This window comes from Hemitrygon akajei, chromosome 1, assembly GCF_048418815.1.
Source record: "Hemitrygon akajei chromosome 1, sHemAka1.3, whole genome shotgun sequence".
NCBI lineage: Eukaryota > Metazoa > Chordata > Chondrichthyes > Myliobatiformes > Dasyatidae > Hemitrygon > Hemitrygon akajei.
In genome coordinates this window covers 124,668,631-124,691,062 of record NC_133124.1, presented here as the reverse complement: position 1 = coordinate 124,691,062, position 22,432 = coordinate 124,668,631, and the positions used below count along the sequence as shown (strand labels likewise).

Sequence of the window (22,432 nt, the reverse complement as noted above, 5' to 3'; positions counted from 1 at the left end):
CTACCGACCAAAGCGATGTGAAAATTTACCAAAGGCCAGTTACAGAAGTCATTCTACTTCTACCTAATGACTGATTTAGAGACTAAGTTTTGTATTATGTTCCTTGTGACCTTACAAAGGTCAAGCAGGGAGTGTGTTGCCTTTATGGCAGTTATTTAGTTTATAATATTTTCGCTTAGTAATTTGTTAGCATTTTTTAGTTAAAGTTAGGATTGTTTAAGTAAATTCGTTGTCTGTAATATATCGCGGCATACGATGACGTCACATCCGGTTTCGCCGTGTCTCGTGGGAAAATACCGGTTTGGGAAAAACAGAACGGAGGGGGCTCACACGTGTGAGATCAGTGCAAGAAAGTTGTCTCTCTACGCATTAGAAATCACAGTGAAGCAACGCTGTAAGTTCATAGATAATCAATATGTTGAATTAAAATGTTAACGCTAATTCTGTTAAAAGTAACGACTGTCAATAAGGTTTATGTTTTCGTTAGTTAAAGAGTTACGGATAGTTGTGTTGAAGTGTATTTAAAGCAGTCAATGGCGTAACTAGATTCTGACTGTATGCTACACTTTAATGTAATGTAGTTGTTGTAGTTTATTTTTGCAAGCATTTACAATGTAAATGTGATATCAAGAAAGGAACAAATACTGTACAAATCTTGTATTGTTTTATCAACAGTTTTCACCATATGTTAATGTGGAAGAGTGAACAGTAAATGGTTAATCTTACTGCGACCTTGTTTTCATTGACTACGGTTTACCTCGGAGTTTAGTTCGGGTTCCGTTACACCCGAGCGAGAACATTACAATAATAATAAAACAACTAAGATTGGGAACACAAGTTGTAGAGTCATTGAAACTGAGTCCATTGATTGTGAAATCAGTTCAGAATTGAGTGAAGTTATCCAGGCTGGTTCAGGAGCCTGATAGATAATGGATATTAACTGCTCCTGAACCTAGTGACATTTGGTCTTTTAAGGTCAGTGCAGATTCAGATTTATTTATCACACGTAATTGAGTAATATTGTAAGTATGTTGGTTGATTAAGCATTCTGTTTGTTTACATAATTCATGATGGGTTATATGTAAGAGATACGTCAATGGCTTAAGTGATAACACCACCATGTCATATTTTAGTGCAGCACTAAAAATAAGTGGAAAAGATAACTAAATAGTGAAGTATCCTGGCTCCTGTGTTTATCTTTTGATTAGTTTCTGAAGTTACAAAACATAACAGTGGCAATGAGCAAGTTTCAAAATGAACCTGAAATGACTACCTGCCTGTTGAAGCAAAGCACATTTTTCTTTGGAAGGAGTGAAAGACGTACAAGTTTTTTTTTAAAAAGGCAGAAAACAAACTCCAATACTTTAAAATCACCTCTAGATTACTTATAATACCTAATACAATGTAAATGCTATGTAAATAGTTGTTATACTGTATTGTTTAGGGAATAACGACAAGAATTTTTTTTTACTTCCAACAAAACCATTCACTAAATCATAAAAATACACAGCTTCAAATGAACCAAATCAAACACATGGTAAATGACTTATTGGAATAAATGTAGAACATCACTGTCACTATAAAACTTCAGTAACTTGTCTTTGTTTCTTTAAATCATATACAGTAGTAGTTCCAACACCATATTCTTCAGTAAGACGCCACACAGACACACCACGATCAAGCTTCTGCAATAACTCCACTTTCTGCATTATTGATAATGATAGATGCTTCCTTCTCTTTTCTCAATGTTACCCATAGGGGTATCTGCAGCTCTTTTTGACATTTTCACAGTGAAATTAAACACAAAGTCAACAGTGAACACAAAATATCAGTGAGCAGGAAATGCACGTGTAACCAGTACGAGCACTGAGCCACAACTGATGTCTGGCGGCCTCTGCTAGTGCTGCCATGTCACACCTGAGTGATGTCAGCTGTTGGCGAAAAATACTTCAGTTTTTGGAGCTTTTTGGATTTCAGAATTTCGGAGAAGGGATTGTGGACCTGTATTGTGAATGTAACGCACGAATGTTCAGAATTGAAACCATCGTTGACTGCAGAATACTTGGGTTTCTAAGCAGAACCAAAAGGAAGGGCAGTCCATTTCAGTGTACTTGGCTGAATTGAAGAAATTGTCCCAGCATTGTCAGTTCAATAATGAGTTTAATGATGAAATGCAAGATCATTTAGTTTGTGGAATCTTACAAGAAAGCATACAAAAACAGCTGCTAACCAAAGCAGAACTCACAGTTGAAATTACTGTATCAATGGACTCAGCAGACAGAGATGCAACTGAGTCGCTGTCAGGATTGAAAGTCTCCACACCCTTCCTGTAGTGAAGCGACCAGAACTGAGCACAGTACTCTGAGTGGGGTCTGACCAGGGTCCTATATAGCTGCAACATTACCTCTCAGCTCCTAAACTCAATCCCGTGATTGATGAAGGCCAATGCACCGTATGCCTTCTTAATCACAGAGTCAACCTGCACAGCAGCTTTGGGTGTCCTATGGACTCAGACCCCAGGATCCCTCTGATCCTCCACATTTTAGAGTTACAAAGTATAACATTGTCCTTCTGCTTCCATTCACCCCTACTGGGCAATTAACATTGTACTTCTCGTTCCATTCACCCCTACTGGGGAATTAACATTGTCCTTCTCGTTCCATTCACCCTTACTGGGGAATAGGATGCTGACAGCAACTAACCAGAGTTTTCTGTCCTGGGCCAAAGGTTGACTGGCCCTGTGGTTTCCACTTTCCCCACATGACTTCATATGTCACCGAGGTGAAGATCCTTCCTCTGCCAGGGGTGTGGTCTTTGGAGCTCCTGTTGCCATTTCTGTAACTCTGGGTTTTTGCGGGGTGGAGTTGCAGGCTGCATGCCCCACCCTCCTCCTTTCACAGTTGAGCTTGGCACAGTTCATGGTGGAGTTCATCCATTCTTACTTCTAGCTAAATAGCTGGGCAGTCATTGACCCAAAACAATAGCTCTGTTTTTAATTCTCTCCACAAACATTACCCAATTTTAGAAGCATTTTCATTCCATATAGATAGAGCTCCTCCCAACTTCCCTTGAGGGAAGTTTGAAACTAGTTAATGATTCAGCCACTGTGAGAGATTGCAAAAGATAAAGTTTCACTGGCAGGCTTGTTAGCACTTGAAAGAATTCATCAACATCAATGGAACCTTTTGTCCAAGTTTCTTCATATTGCCTTTTAGAATGACACATTTAATGTAAATGAGGCATTTCACTGTATGTTTTGATGTACACGTGACAAATAAAGCTAATCTTTCATCTTTAAACACAGAACACAACAGCACAGTACAGGCCCTTCAGACTATGATGCCCTTAACCTACTCCAAGATCAATCTAACCTGCTCTCCCACATAGACCCCCATTTTTCTTTCATCCGTGTGCTGTGAGTCTCTGCCTCTATCACCACCTTTGGCGCATTCCACACATCCACCGCTCTGTGTGAAATACCCACCTCTGGTCACTCTCCTATTCTTTCCTGCAGTCACCATAAAATTATTCCTTGATATATTATCCATTGCCACCCCAGGAAAAAAAAGTGCTGGCCATCCACTCGGTCTATGTCTCATCATCTTATACACTCTGTCCAGTCACCTCTCGTCTTCCCTTGTTTTCCCTGGGGCTCACTCAACCTATCCCCATAAGACATGGTCTCCCATAGAGGCAGAGAGCACTACAGCACAGAAACAGACCCTTCAGCCCAAAGAACTGTTATTCTGCTGAGTCTCATCGACCTGACTATACCTCTCCTGTCCATATCCAAAACTTCTCTTAAAGTTTGAAATTGAACCCACACCCACCACTTCCACTGGCAGCTTCTTCCACACTCACACCACCCTGGGAGTGAAGATCCCCCTCATGTTCCCCTTAAATATTGCACCATTTACCCTTAACATATGACATCATTTCTAGTTCCACCCAAGCTCAGTGGAAAATGCCTGCTTCCATTAACCTTATCAATACCCTTCATAATTTTGTTTACCTCTATCAAATCTATCCTCATTCTCCTATTTTCCAGGGAACAAATTCCTAATCTATTCAACCTAATCCAGGCAGCATCCTGATAAATCTCCTCTGCTCCTTCTCTAAGGCTTCCATGTCCATCCTATAATGAGGCAACTAGAAGTGAAAACAATATTCCAAATGTAGTCCAACCAGAAGCTGCAACATTACCTCATGGCTCTTGAATGCAATCCCCCAATTAATGAAGGCTAACGCACCATTCGCTTTCCTAACCACCCTATTAACTTCCGTGGCAGCTTTGAGGGATCCATGGACGTGGACCCCAACATCCCTCTGGTCCTCCACACTGCTAAGATTCCTGCCATTAACCCTAAATCGACCTTCTGAAGTGAATCTCTTCTCTAGATTAAACTCCAACTCCTACTTCTCAGTCTAGCTCTGCATCCTATCATTGTCCTGTTATGACCTATGACAACCGTCTAAATTATCCACACCACCAACCTTCGTCACATCTGAAAGCTTATTAATCAACCCTTCCACCTCCTCCTCCAAGTCGTTTATAAAAATCACAAAGAGCAGGAGTTGCAGAACAGATCCCTGTGGAACACCTCTGTTCATAACCCGAGCAGCTCATAAGTTGGAAATGCAGACACCCAGAAACATATATAAATGAAACCCAGGTCAGCTAAGGGAGGCATGTAGTTAAATGAGTGTGTCTAACTCAAATCATTCGGATTTCCCACCCTGTTTATGTCATAGACCAATACCATTAAGCAAGGGATCCATAGACCCCATGTTGGGAACCTCTGTGCTAGTAGGTGCTATGATATTGTCACGAAGTAAGTTCCTACAAAGTAGAAGATGCCTGCAGTCACAGAGCAGCCAGAAAATCCACCCACTGTTTTCCCAAACTCCAAAAGTCAGCCGCCCCAAACATGTCTTCCGTTTGCTAGATAGCCTTGGCTATGATTCCGACGTTCTTTGCTAGCCTCAGGACACAATCATCTGATTCACCCATCTCTCCATTGAACTTCCCGGTTAGTTTATCAACCTCAGCAAAGTTGATTTGAATGAAACCATGGTCTTTGGCCCCAATAATTCAGTTGCTAGCAGAGCATTTGCATGGAACATGAAGATCAACAAATTCTCCTGCGTCATTCGGCGTGTTGGATTTAGTTCAGTAGCAGTACATTTACTCATTTGTGATAGTGATCTGCATCCAACTGGGCAACCTGGGTTCAATTCCCACTGCTGTCTGTAAGGAGTTAGCACGTTCTCCCTCTGAACACATAGGTTTCCTCCAGCTACTCCAGTTTATACCCTCATTTCAAAGATACAAGTGTTTGTTGGGCACATGAGTGTAACTGGGTGGTGTGGCCTCACTGGGCCTGTTACCATGCTGTATCTCTAAGTATATAAATCAGGCACTTGCAACTCAGGGAGGACCTGTACATGCAAATTCTTTGCCTACTCAGCAAGTCTTACTCGCCTTTTCCAGTTCAAGGATGTATGTTTAGCCATTGCTGTGCTCCCTCTCCCTACACCCATGATGGTGTGGCTTGGCACAGCGTAAACACTCTCTATTGATTCACCGATGACACAACTACTGTTGGCAGAATCCCAAGTGGCAATGAGGCAGAGTACAAGAGTGACACACGTCGGATGGTGAAGTGGTCTTGCAACAACAACCTTGCACTCAACGTCAGTAAGAACAATCGCGTACTTCGAGAATGGGTAGTCGAGGGAACACACACCAGTTCTAGAAAGGCTAGCATTGGAAAAGGTGAGCAGTTTCAAGTTCCTGGGTGTCAACATCTCTGAAGATCTATCCTGTCGCAACATTTTATATATTATGAAGAAAGCATGCCAGTGACTATATTTAATTCAGAGTTTGAAGAGAATTGATGTTAACAAAGACTCCAGAAAATTTCTACAGATGGAGGGCTTTCAAACAGGTTGCATCACCAACTGGTAAGGAAGCACCAATGGACAGGGTCGGGAAAAGATGTAGAGGTTTGTAAACCCAGAGAGTACCTCTTCTTTTACAAGGCAATAACTTCAAGAGCAACAACATATACTGGTAAATCCTGTCTGGACTGGATGAATAAAACCTGTTTTTATCAACAAGAAATTCTGGTTACAACTGGAAGGCACTGCTCTTAACTACTGCAGTCACTGTTCAGTTTTATCTGTTCACCTGAATCAGAACACAGTTCTGATTTCACATTTCACGCACATCTGCTCTCACCCCATCCTCCCGCCACCCCACTAGGGATAGGGTTCCTCTTGTCCTCACCTACCACCCCACCAGCCTCCATGTCGAACATATAACTCTCCCTAACTTCCGTCATCTCCAACCAGATCCCACCACCAAGCACATCTTTCCCTCCCCTGCCCCTTTCTGCTTTCCACAGGGATTGCTCCCTACATGACTCCCTTGTCCCCCCCCCCCCCCACCCCTTCCCACCAATCTCCCTCCTGGCACTTATCCTTGTAAACAGAACAAGTGCTACACCTGCCCTTACACTTCCTCCCTCGCCACCATTCAGGGCCCCAGACAGTCCTTCCAGGTGAGGCAACACTTCACCTGTGAGTCGGCTGGTGTGGTATACTGAGTCCGGTGCTCCCGGTGTGGCCTTTTATATATTGGTGAGACCCGACGCAGACTGGGAGACCATTTCGCTGAACACCTACGCTCTGTCCGCCAAAGGAAGCTGGATCTCCCAGTGGCCACACATTTTAATTCCACGTCCCATTCCCATTCTGATATGTCTATCCATGGCCTCCTCTATTGTTGAGATGATGCCACACTCAGGTCGGAGGAACAACACCTTATATTCCCTCTGGGTAGCCTCCAACCTGATGGCATGAACATTGATTTCTCTAACTTCCTTTAACTCTCCTCCCCTTCTTACCCCATCCCTAATTTTTATTTATTTATTTATTTTTCTCTCTTTCCCTCTCATAATAACTCTTTGCCTGTTCTCCATCTTCCTCTGGTGCTCCCCTCCCCCTTTCTTTCTTCCAAGACCTTCTATCCTATGATACTCCCCCTTTTCCAGCCTTGTATCCTTTTGGCCAATCAACTTCCCAGCTCTTAGCTTCATCCCTATCCCTCCTGTCTTCTCCTATCATTTCCGGTCTCCCCCTTCCCCTCTCAAGTCTCTTACTATCTCCTTTTTCCATTAGTCCTGATGAAGGGTCTCGGCCCGAAACGTCGACTATACTTCTTCCTATAGATGCTGCCTGGCCTGCTGCGTTCCACCAGCATTTTGTATGTGTTGACAGTTGTTTCATGTCCCATTCCAAAGTCTTAAACACAGAATCTCCCTTAACCCTCCCTGTATTATGCTGTCGAAAGCCCTACATTTCAGATTAGATATTAACTGAATTGCAAACAGACATTATAAATTCCAAGGCATTATTTTAACACGGGGGGGGGGGGGGAGTGAAGAAAGAGATCTTCCCTGCTGTTTTGGACATGCTCATTTCTCAATCAATTCTTTATACATACACTTGATGGTCACTTTATCAGGTACACCTGTTCATTGATGCAAATATCTGATCAGCCAATCATGTGGCAGCGACTCAATGCATATAAGCATGCAGACACAGTCAAGAGCTTCACTTATTGTTCAGACCAGACATCAGAACGGGAAGAAATGTGATCTAAGTAACTCTGACCGTGGAATGATTGTTGGTGCCAGATGGGGTGATTTGAGTATCTCAGAAACTGCTGATCTCCTGGGATTTTCACACACCACAGTCTCTAGAGATTACAGAGAAGGGTGCCAAAAACAAAAACAAAAAAATCCAGTGAGCAGCTGTTCTGTGGATGAAAACGAGAGAATGGCCAAAGTGGTTCAAATTGGCAGGAAGGTGACAGCAACTCAAATGACCACTTGTTAGAACAGTGGTGTACAGAAGAGTGTCTCTGAATGCACAACATGTCTAACCTTGAAGTGGATGGCTACAGCAATAGCAGGTCACACTGCTGAAGCTTTTGAAAAGCATTTAGTTACATAAATCACCGGGACCAGATGAGATATACCCCAGGCTACTATGGGAAATGAAGAAGGAGATTGCTGAGCCTCTGGCGATGGTCGTTGCATTGTTAATAGGGATGGGAGAAGTACCAGAGGATCAGAAGTCTGCAAATGTTGTTCCCTTGTTCAAGAAAAGGAGTAGCGATAACCCAGGAAATTATAGACTAGTGAGTCAGACTTCAGTGGTGGGCAAGTTATTGGAGAAGATCCTGAGAGGCAGAATTTATGAGTATTTGAAGAGACATAATCTGATTAGGAATAGTCAGCATGGCTTTGTCAAGGCCAAGTCGTGTTTCATGAGCCTGATTAAACTTTTTGAAGAACTAACAAAACACATTGATGAAGGTAGGGCAGTGCATGTAGTGTATATGGATTTCATTAAGGCAATTGATAAAGATCCCTATGCAAGGCTCCTTCAGAAAGTAAGGAGGCATGGGATCCAAGGAGACCTTGCTTTGTGGATCCAGAATTGGCTTGCCCACAGAAGGCAAAGGATGATTGTAGAGGGTTCATATTCTGAATGGAGGTCGGTGACCAGTGGTGTGCCTCCGGGATCTGTTCTAGGATCCCTCCTCTTTGTGATTTTTATAAATGACCTGGATGAAGAAGTAGAAGGGTGGGTTAGTAAGTTTACTGATGACACAGAGGTTGGGGGTGTTGTGGATAGTCTGGAGAGTTGTCAGAGGTTACAGTGGAATATCGACAGGATGCAGAACTGGGCTGAGAAGTGGCAGATGGAGTTCAACCCAGATAAGTGTGAAGTAGTTCATTTTGGTAGGTCCAATTTGAAGACAGAATATAATATTAATGGTAAGACTCTTGGCAGTGTGGAGGATCTGAGAGATCCTGGGGTCCATGTCCACAGGATATTCAAAGCTGCTGTGCAGGCTGACAGTGTTGTTAAGAAGGCGAATCGTGTATTGACATTCATCAACCATGGGATTGAGTTCAAGAGCCGGGAGGTAATGTTACAGCTTGGACCCCACTCGGAGTACTGGGTTCAGTTCTGGTCACCTGTCTGCAGGAAGGACGTGGATACTATTAAGAGAGTGCAGTGGAGATTTACAAGGATGTTGCCTAGAATGGAGGACGTACCTTATGATAATAGGTTAAGTGAATTTGGCTTTTTCTCCTTGGAGCGATGGAGGATGAGAGGTGACCTGATAGAGGTGTATAAGATGATGAGGGACATTGATTTGTGGATAACCAGAAGCTTTTTCCCAGGGCTGAAATGGCTAACAAGAGGGGGCATAAATTTAAGGTGCTTGTTAATAGGTACAAGGAGGATGTCAGAGGTAAGTTTTTCCACACAGAGTGTGGTTGGTGTGTGGAATGCACTGGCAACGGCAGTACTGGAAGCAGATACAATAGGGTCTTTTAAGAGCCTCTTAGATAGGTACATAGAGCTGAGAAAAATAGAGGGCTATGCCGTAGGGAAATTGTAGGCAGTTTCTAGAGTCGGTTACATGCTTGGAACATAATGAGCCAAAGGGCCTGTAATGTGCTGTAGATTTCTATGTTCTTGTTTAATCAGTTTCTCTGTGTTACTGAGAGATCCAGCAGAGAAACAGGTCCTTCAGCCCACCGAAGTCAGTAGCCACTAACATTAATCCTACATTAACCTGGTTTCTGGGATCAGAGTTTTGAGTCGGCAGCAAGCACAAGAGCTGGTGACCTCCACCCTCCCACAGGTATGCAAGCTCCAAAGCTTGCTCAACCTATCCTCGTGAGGCACGCTCTCCAATCCAAGCAGCATCCTGGTTAGATCAAAGCTAATTTATTATCAAAGTACATACACTGTGTGCCACTATACATTACCTTGAGATTCATTTTCATTGCAGGCATTCACAGTAGAACGAAGAAATACAACAAAATCTATGAAAACTACAAACACAGACTGAACAAACAATGTGCAAAAGAAAAAAAAAGTGCAAATAATACTGAAAACGTGAGAGTCCTTTAAAAATGAGTCCATAGGTTAGGTGAGTGAAGTTATCCATGCTGGTTCAGAAGCCTTCAGATTGAACCTGGTGGTCTGGAACCAAAGGTATCTCCTTCCTGATTGTAGCAGTGAGAAACATAGAAACCTACAGCACAATACAGGCCCTTCGGCCCACAAAGCTGTGCTGAACATGTCCTTACCCTAGAAATTACCTAGGGTTACCCACAGCCCTCTATTTTTCTAAGCTTCATGTACAAAGTTTGTACCTTTCCAGGAGTCTCTTAAAAGACCCTATCATATCCACCTCTACTACCGTCGCCGGCAGCCCTTTCCATGCACTCTCTGCGTAAAAAAACTTACCCCTGACATCTCCTCTGTACTTACTTCCAAGCACCTTAGAACTGTGCCTTCTCGTGCTAGCCATTTCAGCCCTGGGAAAAAGCCTCTGACTATCCACACCATCAATGCCTCTCATCATCTTATAATGCCTGGATGGTGGGGGTCCTTGATGAGGGATGCTGCCTTCTGGTGACAGTGCTCCTTGTGAATGTGTTTAAATGGAGAGGAGGGTTTTTCCTGTGATGGACTGGGCTGGATCCACTACTTTTCCAAGGTTTACCTGTTTCTGGATTTTGCTCTGTCCATACCAGTCAGGATACACTCCACTGTGCACGTGTAGAAATTTGTCAAAGGTTTAGATGACATGTCTATAATGAGGTGACCAGAATGAACATTGCAACTGAAACCTCTGGTATTAAAGCTACAAAGACGAGAATCGAGGAAGTTATTTTAACCAGACCAACAACTGTCCAATGCAAACGCTACAAAGGAACTTAACTCTGTATTACGTGGATGGGACCAGGCAGTGAATCCATCCAGGGTCATTAGCCCGTGGGTTGCTATCTAACTGGCAAATACATGAGTGATACCAAGTTGATCCTTCAACCCCACACCAAACAAATACAACATTGGCAAGATGGAAGACTAATCAATCAGTAATGCCCAACATGATTCATCACTCTTATTGGTAAACGCAAGATTATCCACTTTGGAAGGAAAAAATGAAAGTGCTGATCGTCATTTAAATGGTAAAATATTGCAGCATGCTGCTGTGCAGAGGGATTTGGGAATGTTTGTGCATGAATCACAAAAGGTTGGTCTGCAGGTTCAGCAGGCTATCAAGAAGGCAAATGGAATGCTGGCCTTCATTGCTAGAGGGATTGAATTTAAGAGCAGAGAGGTTATCTTGCAACTGCACAGGGTACCTGGAATACTGCGTGCAATTCTGATCTTACTTGAGGAAGGATATACTGACTTTGGAGGCAGTGCGGAGGAGATTCAACAGGTTGATTCCAGAGATGAGGGGGTTAGATTATGAGGACAGGTTGAGTCGCCTGGGACTGTACTCACTGAAATTCAGAAGAATGAGAGGAGATCTTATGGAATATATAAAATTTTGAGAGGAGTAGATAAGATAGAGGCAGGAAAGTTATTTCCACTGGTAGGTGAGACTAGAACTAGGGGACATAGTCTCAAGATTCGGGGGAGTAGATTTAGGATGAAGATGGGGAGAAACTGCTTTTCCCCGAGAGTGGTGAATCTGTAGACTTCCCTGCTCAATGAAGCGGTGGAGGCTACTTCAATCAATATACTTGAGACAAGGTTAGACAGATTTTTGCATAGTAGGGGATTTTAAGGGTTATGGGGAAAAGGCAGGTAGGTGGAGAGGAGTCCATGGCCAGATCAGCCATGATCTTATAGAATGGCGGAGCAGGCTCAATGGGCCGGATGGCCTACTCCTGCTCCTATTTCTTGTGTTCTCTTACGCAAGAAAACAAGTATTTTTAAGAAATGAAACAAAGTTGTATTTGCAATAACTCAGCTCTATGCCTACAGGTAATTACACTCAAATATGCCCAAAAACTCTAATATAGAAAGATTATAAACATTTCTTTGATATACAGTTATTGTGCGTTCATTATTCCAACTTCCATCTCAAGTTCATGTTCATTGTCCTTCAACAAAACACGTGCTAAACGAAACATGGTTCCTCTGGGGCCAAGGTGCAAAACACAGTGAACGTAGTCGCACATGGTCACATACGGCAGGGCTACGATCCAACACATACACTCACACAATTAGCACAAGTCCCTGTGCCGTGGCCTGAAGACTGACAAAGTGAGAGAGCAGATTTATGTAAGACAATATCATGTTACCAGCACTATTAGAATAAAACAAGCACTCGTGTGTATATGAGAAACAACAGCAGCAGATGAAAAGTGACCAGTGCAGGAGGAGAGTGCGTCTATGAGTTGAGGGAAGAGATGGGGAAAGCAGGACATTTATACAGGGTGTACATGTGTGCTGGGTGGCAGATTATTCAAAATTTGGAATATTGTGTACAGTTCTGGTCACCGAATTATAGGAAAGATATCAATAAATTAGAGAGAGTGCAGAGATGATTTACTAGGATGTTACCTGGGTTTCAGCACTTAAGTTACAGAGAAAGGTTGAACAAGTTAGGTCTCTATTCATTGGAGCGTAGAAGGTTGAGGGGGGATTTGATCGAGGTATTTAAAATGTTGAGAGGGATAGATAGAGTTGACGTGAAAAGGCTGTTTCCATTGAGAGTAGGGGAGATTCAAACGAGAGGACATGATTTGAGAGTTAGGGGGCAAAAGTTTAAGGGAAACACGAGGGGGTATTTCTTTACTCAGAGAGTGATAGCTGTGTGGAATGAGCTTCCTGTAGAAGTAGTAGAGGCCAGTTCAGTTGTGTCATTTAAGGTAAAATTGGATAGGTATATGGACAGGAAAGGAGTGGAGGGTTATGGGCTGAGTGTGGGTAGGTGGGACTAGGTGAGATTAAGAGTTCGGCACGGACTAGGAGGGCCGGAATGGCCTGTTTCCGTGCTGTGATTGTTATATGGTTATATGGGTGGCAGCAGGATGTTAAGAAGTCTAACAGCCTGACACGGCAGCTGTACAGAGGAATACATAAAATATACTATAAATTAAGAAATATATATATAAAAATAACTAAACAAGTTGTGCAAAAAGAGAGTAAGAGTAGTGAGTGAAAATAACAGAGCTGCATTTGTGAAGAAGAGATTTATTTTGTCGAAATAATGCGCAATGTTCATCAGCACCACAGTCTGAGTAGTAATCTGCTTTCAGGATGAGGCTTTTCATTCCAGAACTAAGATGATGTCCTCCTTCTTCAAAGGAAGGGGCTTCCCTTCCTCCACCATCAATGGTGCCCTCAACCTCATCTCCTCCGTGTCGTGCACATCTTCCTGCCAGCCCACCAGAGATAGGGTTCCTCTTGTCCCCAGCTACCATCCCACTGGTGTCCACGTCCTGCATATAATTTACACCATCTCCAACAAAATCCTGCCTCCAAACACATCTTTCCCTCTTCCCCCCACTTTCTGCTTTCTGCAGGGATCACTTCCTATGCAACTCCCTTGCCCATTCGTCCCTCCCCACTGATCTCCCTCCTTGCAAGCAAAATAAGTGCTATACCTGCCCCTACACCTCCTCCCTCACTACCATCCAGGGCCCTAAACAGTCCTTCCAGGTGAGGCAACACTTCACCTGCGAGTCTGTTGGAGTCATATACCATGTCTGGTGCTCTCGGTGTGACCTCCTGTATATTGGTGAGACCCAATGTAAATTGGGAGACCGCTGTGCTAAGCAACTACACTCCATCTGCCAGAAAAAGTGGGATCTCCCAGTGGACACCCAATACAATACCTCTTCCCATTCCCACATGTCAGTCCATGGCTTGCTCTACTGTCGTGATAAGGCCACACTCAGGTTGGAGGATGGCGTGAACATAGATTTCTCAAACCTCTGGTAATGGCCCCCCTCTCCTTCCACATTTCCATTTCCCTCTCTTACCTCATCTTCTGACCTGCCCATCACCTCCCTCTGGTGCTCCTCCACTTTTCTTTCTTCTATGGTTTTCTGTTCCCTCCTATCCGATTCCCTCTTCTCCAACCCTGTATCTCTTTCACCAACTTCCCAGCTCTTTACTTCATCCCTCTCCTCCCAGTTTCACCTATCACCTTGCGTTTCTTCGTCCCCTCCCTCCTAACTCTGACCCCTCATCTTTTTTTCTCCAGTTCTGATGAAGGGTCTCGGCTCAAAACATAGACTATTTACTCTTTTCCATTGATGCTGCCTGGCCTGCCGACTTCCTCCAGCATTTAGTGTGTGTTGCTGAAATCTGAGTGTGCTGGAATGTGCAATACACTGGCATTTTTACACCAGAAGGATCGAGTTAAAAACACAAACATACCAACTAGCTGCAGTCATCAGACAAGTGAAAAATAAAAATAAAAAATCAGAATTGCCTGAAGCAGGTAAAAGTCACTTAGATTTAACTCTCTGTTAAATCCAAGTTATTTCTAGGATAAGACAAAAATATAAGAGTGGTCTGCAATACCCCTTTACACACCATTAAACAAATTAGTGCTCAAAACTAAGTATTTAGCTTTTAGCACATTGGCACTGAAGCCAATATCTCCTTTGCCAAATTGTTACCTCCCTCAGAGAGGGGGGGGGGAGGAGGGGGGTGTGTGTGTGTGTGTGTGTGTGTGTGTGTGTGTGTGTAATGGCAGGACATTCAGTGTCTTCAAAGTGTTAAGAAGTTGAACAGCTTGGGGTAAGAGGCTGTTACACATCCTAACACGACAGCTGTACAGTGCAATACATACAGTATACTATAAACTTTATATATAAAACAAACAAGCAGTTCAAAAAGAGAATAAAAGTGGTGAGTAAAAATAACAGAGAGCAGCATCTGTGAAGAAGAGTTTTGTCGAAATAATGCACAATGTTCATCAGCACTACAATCTGAGTAGTAGTCTGCTCTCCGCATGAGGCTTTTCATTCCAGAAAACCACCATCCTCTTCTCGCAATTCATCCGTCTCCACCACACCTGCTCTCAGGATGAGGCTTTTCATCCCAGAACGAGGGAGATGTCCTCCTTCTTCAACGGAAGAGGATTCCCTTCCTCCACCATCAACGCTGCCGTCCAGCATTTAGTGTGTGTTGCTGAAATCTGAGTGTGCTGGAATGTGCAATACACTGGCATTTTTACACCAGAAGGATCGAGTTAAAAACACAAACATACCAACTAGCTGCAGTCATCAGACAAGTGAAAAAAAAATCAGAATCGCCTGAAGCAGGTAAAAGTCACTTAGATTTAACTCTATGTTAAATCCAAGTTAATCCAAAAAATTTCAATGGTCTGCAATACCCCTTTACACATCATTAAACAAATTAGTGCTCAAAATTAAGTATTTAGCTTTTAGCACATTGGCACTGAAGCCAGTATCTCCTTTGCCAAATTGTTACCTCCCTCAGAAAATTGAAACTGCAGATCTGAGATAAAAGCAAAAGCTGGAACCTGCTGGATGCTGCCTGACCTTCTGAACAACTGCAGCACTTCCTGTTGTTATCTCCTTCAGCTGCTGCAGCAAATGCTGTTTCGTTAGAATTTCAGCGTGGCCATCGTCCTTTGAATAATGCATTGCATGTAAATTACAGCTGCGACACTGAAACTCAAAGTCCAAGTGAACTTATTATCAGAGTACGCACGCACAGCGGCCACTTTATTAGGTATTCCTGTTCAGTAATGCAAATATCTAATCAGCCAATCATGTGGCAGCAACTCCAAGCATAAAAGCATGCAGACATGGTCAAGAGGTTCGGATCAAATATCAGAATGTGGCAGAAATGAGATGCATGTGACTTTGACCATGGAATGACTGTTGGTGCCAGATGGGGTGGTTTGAGTATCCCAGAAATTGCTGGTCTTCTGAGATTTTCATGCACAACGGCCTCTAGAGTTTACAGAGAGTTGTGTGGAAAGCAAGAAACATCCAGTGAGTGACAGTTCTGTGGGTGAAAATGCCGTGTTAATGAGAGAGGTCACATGAGAATGTCCAGACTGGTTCAAACTGACGGGAAGGTGACAGTAACTCTAATAACCACACGTTACAACAGTGGTGTGCAGAAGAGCATCCCTGAATGCACAACACATCGAAACTTGAAGTGGATGGGCTACAGCAGCAAAAGACCACACTGGGTTCCACTCCCGTACCTAATCAAGTGGCCACAGTGTCTATATGACAACGTATACTGAACTACATTGAAATTCAGTTTCTGGCAGGAATGTACTGGAAAGTAAAAGAAATACAGCTCAGTACCATTCAGCCAGGTTTTCAACCTCCCTCCGATATGCTGATCCATCACGTTTGATCCGGCCTACAACACAGGTGTCATCAGCAAACTTGAATGTGGCACTGGAGCTGTGCTCAGCCACACAGTCATGGGTGTAAAGTGAGCAGAGCAGAGCGTGGGTGTCCAACAACTAATTTGGTGAAACATTTCACCATCATTCATTGATGTGTAGAGACGTGCTTGTTCTGTGGCCAGTTCCTTCAAAACAATTTGGAAGGGTGCAGTGATCACAATGTTGTTATTAACTTTGATCCCTAACACAGAAAATGATCCAACTGTTCAAACAGATTAATATCTCACTACTTGAGATCACTTTAGTAATTTCAAATGAAGTTGATGGTCCAGGAGTCTTAGGTTCCACACCACCAGAATCAGGAACAGTTCAACCATCAGGCTCCTGAACCAGTGTGGATAACTTCACTCTCAACAACTCTGAACTGATTCCACAACCAACAGATTCACTTTCAAGACAACTCAACTCAGTATTATTTATTATTATTAGTTTCTCTTTATGTTAGCACAGTTTGATCATTTCTCATAGCAATTGATTCCCTTGTCACCACTCCATAAGTAACTTGCATTTATTTATCTATCTTATTTAGAGAGACAGCACAGTAACAGGTCCTTTTAGCCCAATAAGTCTGCACTGCGCAATCAACCTATTAACCCATACATCTCTGGGTTGTGGAGGAAGCCAGAACACCCAGAAGGAACCCACATGTTCATGGGGAGAACAGAGAAAATTCTTAGAGACAGTGGTGGGAATTGAACCCAGGTTGCTGGTAACAGTGTTACACTAACCACGAAGCTACCATGCCTCCAAAATGTTCAATCCAGACAACACAAAGCACTTCACCAATAACTACCAGAGAAGGAACAGGGGAGGCTTAAGCGGGTGGTCAAGAATTACCTTGAGAAGAAATAAAGTGAAGTGGCTTCCAGTGGTCAGCAAGCAGATGACATAATTTTAGGTACTGATTGAGCAGATCCAGATGAGGATAACTCTTTAAAAAAAAGTTTTCATCTGGAAAACAGAGGCTGGAAATGTTGTAAAAGTATAGGATTTTTAAAATGGATCTGGACAAATGCTGAAAAACTGAAGGCCTTTGGGAAAAGAGCAACAGAACAAGATCACGAAACATCCTTTTAATGAGTCAACATAAACACAATAGGCAAAATAGCTTTCATTTTTACTGTACTCACCAATATTTGGGCAGTAAAATGAGATGAGGGCCCAGAGGAGGTTCACAAGAATGAAAAGGTTAATGTATGAGGAACGTTTGATGGCTCTGGGCTTCTACTTATTGGAGTGTAGAAGAATCAGGAATGGGGGAATCTCATTGAAACCTATCAAATATTGAAAGGACTAGATGGAGTGGATGTGGAGAGGATCTTTCCTATAGTGAAGGACTCGAGGAGCAGAAAGCACAGAATGGTATGACATCCTTTCAGAACAGAGATGAGAGGAGTTTCTTTTGCCAGTGGGGAAATGGAAACCAGATGGCTGTGGAGGCAAAGACATAGGGTATACTTAAAGCATAGGCTCTTGGTTACTAAGGGCATCAGTGGTTACAGGCAAGAGAATAGGGTTAATAAATCAGCTGCAAAGGAATGGCAGAGCAGACTCAAGGAGACAAATGGCCTAATTCTGCTACTATGTCTTATGGTCTAAATTATTCTATGATTCAGAACATTAATACAAATCATTGCTGTAATGGAGGAAACAGGCAGCCATTTTGCATAATGCCAAGACTGACTACACTGGGTGACAAATTTTTTCGGAGTGTTGCTCCACAGAAATGTTTTGTTTACGGTAGACAGCTTGAAGCTGAACCCAAATATAATTTCAGAATTCTTGTAAGACATAGGAATTTGGAGAAACAAGAAACTAACATTTACTGAATATAATGCATTTAATTGCATAACAGTGCTGACACTTTGCAATAGTGGTTAATTTAAGCTAAAAATGATTTGCTGATGATTTTCATTTGTAGTCAGTGTCAGAGGGTTCTCACTTACTGATGGATTCCAGTTGTTCTGATACCATTTCTCCATGACCACAATGCCCTGGTGAAACCTTCCACCATGTTTGTCACTGACAGCACCAAGATTTGCAGGGAAGAAGTCTAACTGGGAATGCAGAAAATGAAGCTTTGGTGATATGTTGCACTTCATGGTTTTGCATGCTTGAAGCACGTTGTCATCAGCTGCAGGTAGTTTGGAGCTCTGTAGTTGCCAAGAAAATTTTCAACAACATCCTTGAATGCCTTCCATGCAATTTTCTCCAATTCCACTAGAAGTTCTTCAAATTGCCTTTCATTGATTTGTGGACCTACAAAAATGCCTTCCTTAAACATGACATCAGTTATTCTGACTTGAATTATGAATTGAAATAACAAATATAGGTAATTTCAAAAAATGGTGTATGATTGGAAAATTTCATGGTGATGTTCATGATCAGAAGCATAAAATTCATAAATACACCCAAAATATTCAAGAAGCAAAATCTGTTGTCCAGTGCTATCAGTTACGTTCAAAAATCAGTGATCTTTTTCTCTGATGGCTGTTGAGAAATAAGCAGCAAGACATTTCAGAACTGTTTTACTCACTGTGGTTTCAAGCATTCAGGCTTGGCGCTTCCAGAAACAGCCGGGAGTGAAAATGAAATAATTTCACTAGTTCACCAGGTTAGGAACTATGAAGAATTTGAAGATACTGTCAATCACCTCGAATGTTACAATGAAAGTGATGATTTGAAGGTTACAATTTTCGATAGCATTGTATGAAGGCAGCCCATTATCTGCACTTAGTGTTTTTGTTCATTGCGTACACCAGATGAATTTCTCTGTCAATAACTGTTAGGAACTAATACACAGCTTTATGGAACTATGGTACTAGGCCAGCTGGTGGCGTAGTAGCATCAGCGCCAGACTTTGGAATGAAGGCTCCTGAGTTCAAATCCAGCCGGCTCCAAAAACCCAGAGAGGGATGGGCTCTGCCAAGTTTCAGATGCCCAAGACACGCCGTACGATGAGCAATCACCAAAAAGATTGGTGCAAAAAGCTTGTCATGACAGTGCCCCGATGACTCCACCAGGAGTTAAGCGCTCACACACACAGTACTATTGGCAGTGCTCAAATTTGTTCCACCTTTCATTTAAATATGTAATTTGAAACTCTGTTTATCTTTTTTATAGCTTTTTTTAACTATTTCCATGAAATTTTGGCAAATTAGGACTGCTGCTTAATTGAACCAAAATCTACTGATTCTGATGAGTCCCAATTAACTGGAAACTACTATAGTGAGAACATGAGTTGCAGAGTCCTTGAAAGTGAGTCCATAGGTTCTGGCATCAGTTCAGTGTTGAGTTGAGTGAAGTTATCCATGCTGGTTCACAAGCCTGATGGCTGATGAGTAGTAACTAATCACAGCATAATGCCATTTCCACTGCAGGACCAAATCCATAACTCACTAATTCAGTACAAGTGTGAACAACTGAGACAAGACTTACATTTAATCCAACCCAGGGAGGGATCTTCTTTTCTATGAAATTAAGATTTATTCAATCTGAACACAATTTAGACCAGAAGAGTTTATTTGTTTGGGGGCTGACTTGAACCTGACGTGTAATTGGGTTCCATCCGATTCAGGCTGGGTAGCTAATGCTATGAGGCCTTCTCCCCCAACTACTGGATGTCATAAGGCCATATGGGTTACAGAATGGATTCCCATCTTTTCACTTAGTTCCTTTGGTCTAACACAGTTCACATTGAACATAGAACAATGCGTCGTAGAACAGGCCGTTCAGCCCACCCATTCCCTGCTGATTGTCGAGGATGTTAATCTCTGATGGGCAACTCAACAAAAACAGAATAAGCTTAAGATTCTTTTAATGCACTAATGTTCAGTGTCACAGACAGAACAAAATTGTACTGGGAAAAAATCTCTACAAACAAGTCCATGACTGTAAATTGGAACCATAGTACAATTTAAACAAACAATTGTAGCAAGGCAAACCCTTTCACTGTGCAAGTTTAGATTCTAAAAGCAAGTCAATATTGATCCGGTATTTTGCAGTTTCATAACAATGAAGATAAACAGATTTTTAAAAAGACAGAAACAGCTGGAAATACTCAGCAGGTCAAGCAGCATTTGTGGAGAAAGATAAAGGTAATGACTCAGGTGGCAATAATTGACCAGGTCAAGCAGCATTTGTGGGGGCAATAACAAGTAATAGTTCAGGTGGGCAACATTCCCTTAAGAACTTCTGCCCTTTCAGCTTTTTGATACATTCACATGGAGGGGATGGGCAAGGAAGTTAACATTGAAGATATCACAGTTTCTGCATTGACCTTAGTTACACGGATTTTCCTTCAGATTTAAAGCTACTAAACAGGCAACGTTAGCCTTTCAGGGCAGATGTAATTAGGTCAATAAGACATTTTAATTATCAGTTTAGAAATATTAGCTCCCTTTTAAGAATAAAATTAAAGTACGATTAGTACTAGCTCTCCACTATGCAACAACACCTAGCCCATACCTCCAAGCTGTTTTAGTCCACAAGCACCTACGATATACTCTGACCCACCACACCCCGGTCTCTCCAACAGTCCCCTTGCCTACCTTTTCATTCCATTTGTGCAATTGGCTGTACCTCATTTTGCAGAGAAGAGATCCCTCCAAGTGAATACCGTATACCTGGCACAAATGAGGGGGAAAAGTCGGAACTTCTATTAAAGTGATTCAAGAAATAAGTACCGCATGTGCTTATTCGTTTCGGTGGAAAGAAAACATTCTTTACCACATAGCGCGCTCCCAGAAAGTTGCAGCTTTCCTCTGTTTCTCCGATAGTGAACTGCATCTCTGCCCAAACCGCGGGCGAGGCGAGCGCCAAATGCTCGGCGAACGAAGCAGGGCTCAAGGGGGCGGTGTCAGGTGAGGAGATTTCTGGGACGGTGTAATTCATCTTCGCAAATACCACGACTTCTTCGGATACCGTGCTGTGGTTTCCAATCCTTATGCAAGATGGTCCTTCGCAACGCACGGTAGAGACTTCCCTCCCTCTCGCAGTCCTTGCCTTCAGGTCTAATTCTTGTCACCGTTCCCCAGGACAATGCAGACTAGGTGAGTCGAGAGGTTACTGACGTGAGCAGTGTTTCCCAGCCTTAGTTTAGCCCATGGCCCCACTAAAGCACTTTCATACTTACCAACGCCCCCCTAAAGCACCTTCATACATTCCGTACACCCATTGTGTAAAAATATGCTAATATGAGAAGGATGATTCTGCTTTAAATTTTTGTTCGTCTTTAAACCTGGCTTACACAGTACCTGTGCGCTGTACAACAGCTTCAATATCAATGTGATCCTTGAGCTTGGTGGTTTTAGCAAGAGTTGAAATATCTGGTTCAAGTTGTGAAAGCAAAAGCCTTTAAGTCCCCACAGATAACAATGTCCAAGTGGTTTCTGTCTTTTGTGAGTATGTGGTTCCCTGGACTGAAATCTCTTTCAACAAGTTAGGAGGATGGAAATACAATGAAGAGCAGGTTGGCTCTTCCCCAAAGACCAGGGAACTTCATATGACAGTGTAGCCACACACCACAAAAGCAGACATTTTTGGAAAACATTTTTTGCTTCTTCACCATTCTGAATTTCGATAATTTCTTCTTGCAAGCTCTGTTCCTGTTCTTCTGCCTTGCAAAGAAGTGGGTTAATTACCTGGTCTGGAATTTCCAGATCGTTCTAATCCTTGAATTAATTCTGAAAATCCTTCTTCAGTGACTGCAGGTATAAGCAGCACTCTTGCAAATCGCCATCTGTGAAAGTCACTGCCATACTTCTCATGCAGTAAAACAGTAAGAATATTCTTCTCCCAATATTTTGCTTATGTATTTCCAATTTTCTGATAAAAGTGGACACTGCTTTGTTTTGCCTGGATAAAACTGAAATCCTCACCCTGCAGTTTCATATTTAAAATGTTCATTTTGTCATACAGATCGGTTAGGTATGTCGCATCTCCATGTAGAAGTTCAATCTTGTTTCCCAAGCTCTTGTTGACTTTGAGCAAAAATTAAACCACAAAGTCAAAAAGGTCAGAGAAACGTTTTAAGCAACAGCCTTTTGACAGCCAACTAACTTCAGTGTGAAGAACCAAGCATTAAAACTCCTCATTGTTATGTTAGAGTGGCCAGCTATGTATGGA

The 22,432-nt window shown here is 42.5% G+C and overlaps 1 protein-coding gene and 1 pseudogene across 2 annotated transcripts in view; both read right to left on the bottom strand.

Annotated features, from left to right (window-relative positions):
* Window positions 1-21,288, bottom strand: part of LOC140730677 (sorting nexin-31-like) — a 142,775-nt gene extending 121,487 nt beyond the window's left edge. Inside the window, exons 1-2 of one of the 2 annotated variants that reach the window (XM_073051441.1) lie at window positions 21,035-21,288; window positions 20,857-20,931 (exon numbers count right to left, since the gene is read on the bottom strand). In XM_073051441.1, the coding sequence (XP_072907542.1) occupies window positions 20,857-20,931; window positions 21,035-21,199 (240 nt within the window). In that variant the 5' untranslated portion in view covers window positions 21,200-21,288. Of the gene's footprint in view, window positions 1-18,842; window positions 18,875-20,856; window positions 20,932-21,034 lie in introns of those variants that run through there. The other variant, XM_073051451.1, reaches the window with a different exon arrangement.
* On the bottom strand, window positions 4,943-5,170 carry LOC140736248 (small ribosomal subunit protein eS21-like; annotated as a pseudogene).
* Window positions 21,289-22,432: the final 1,144 nt, after the last annotated feature.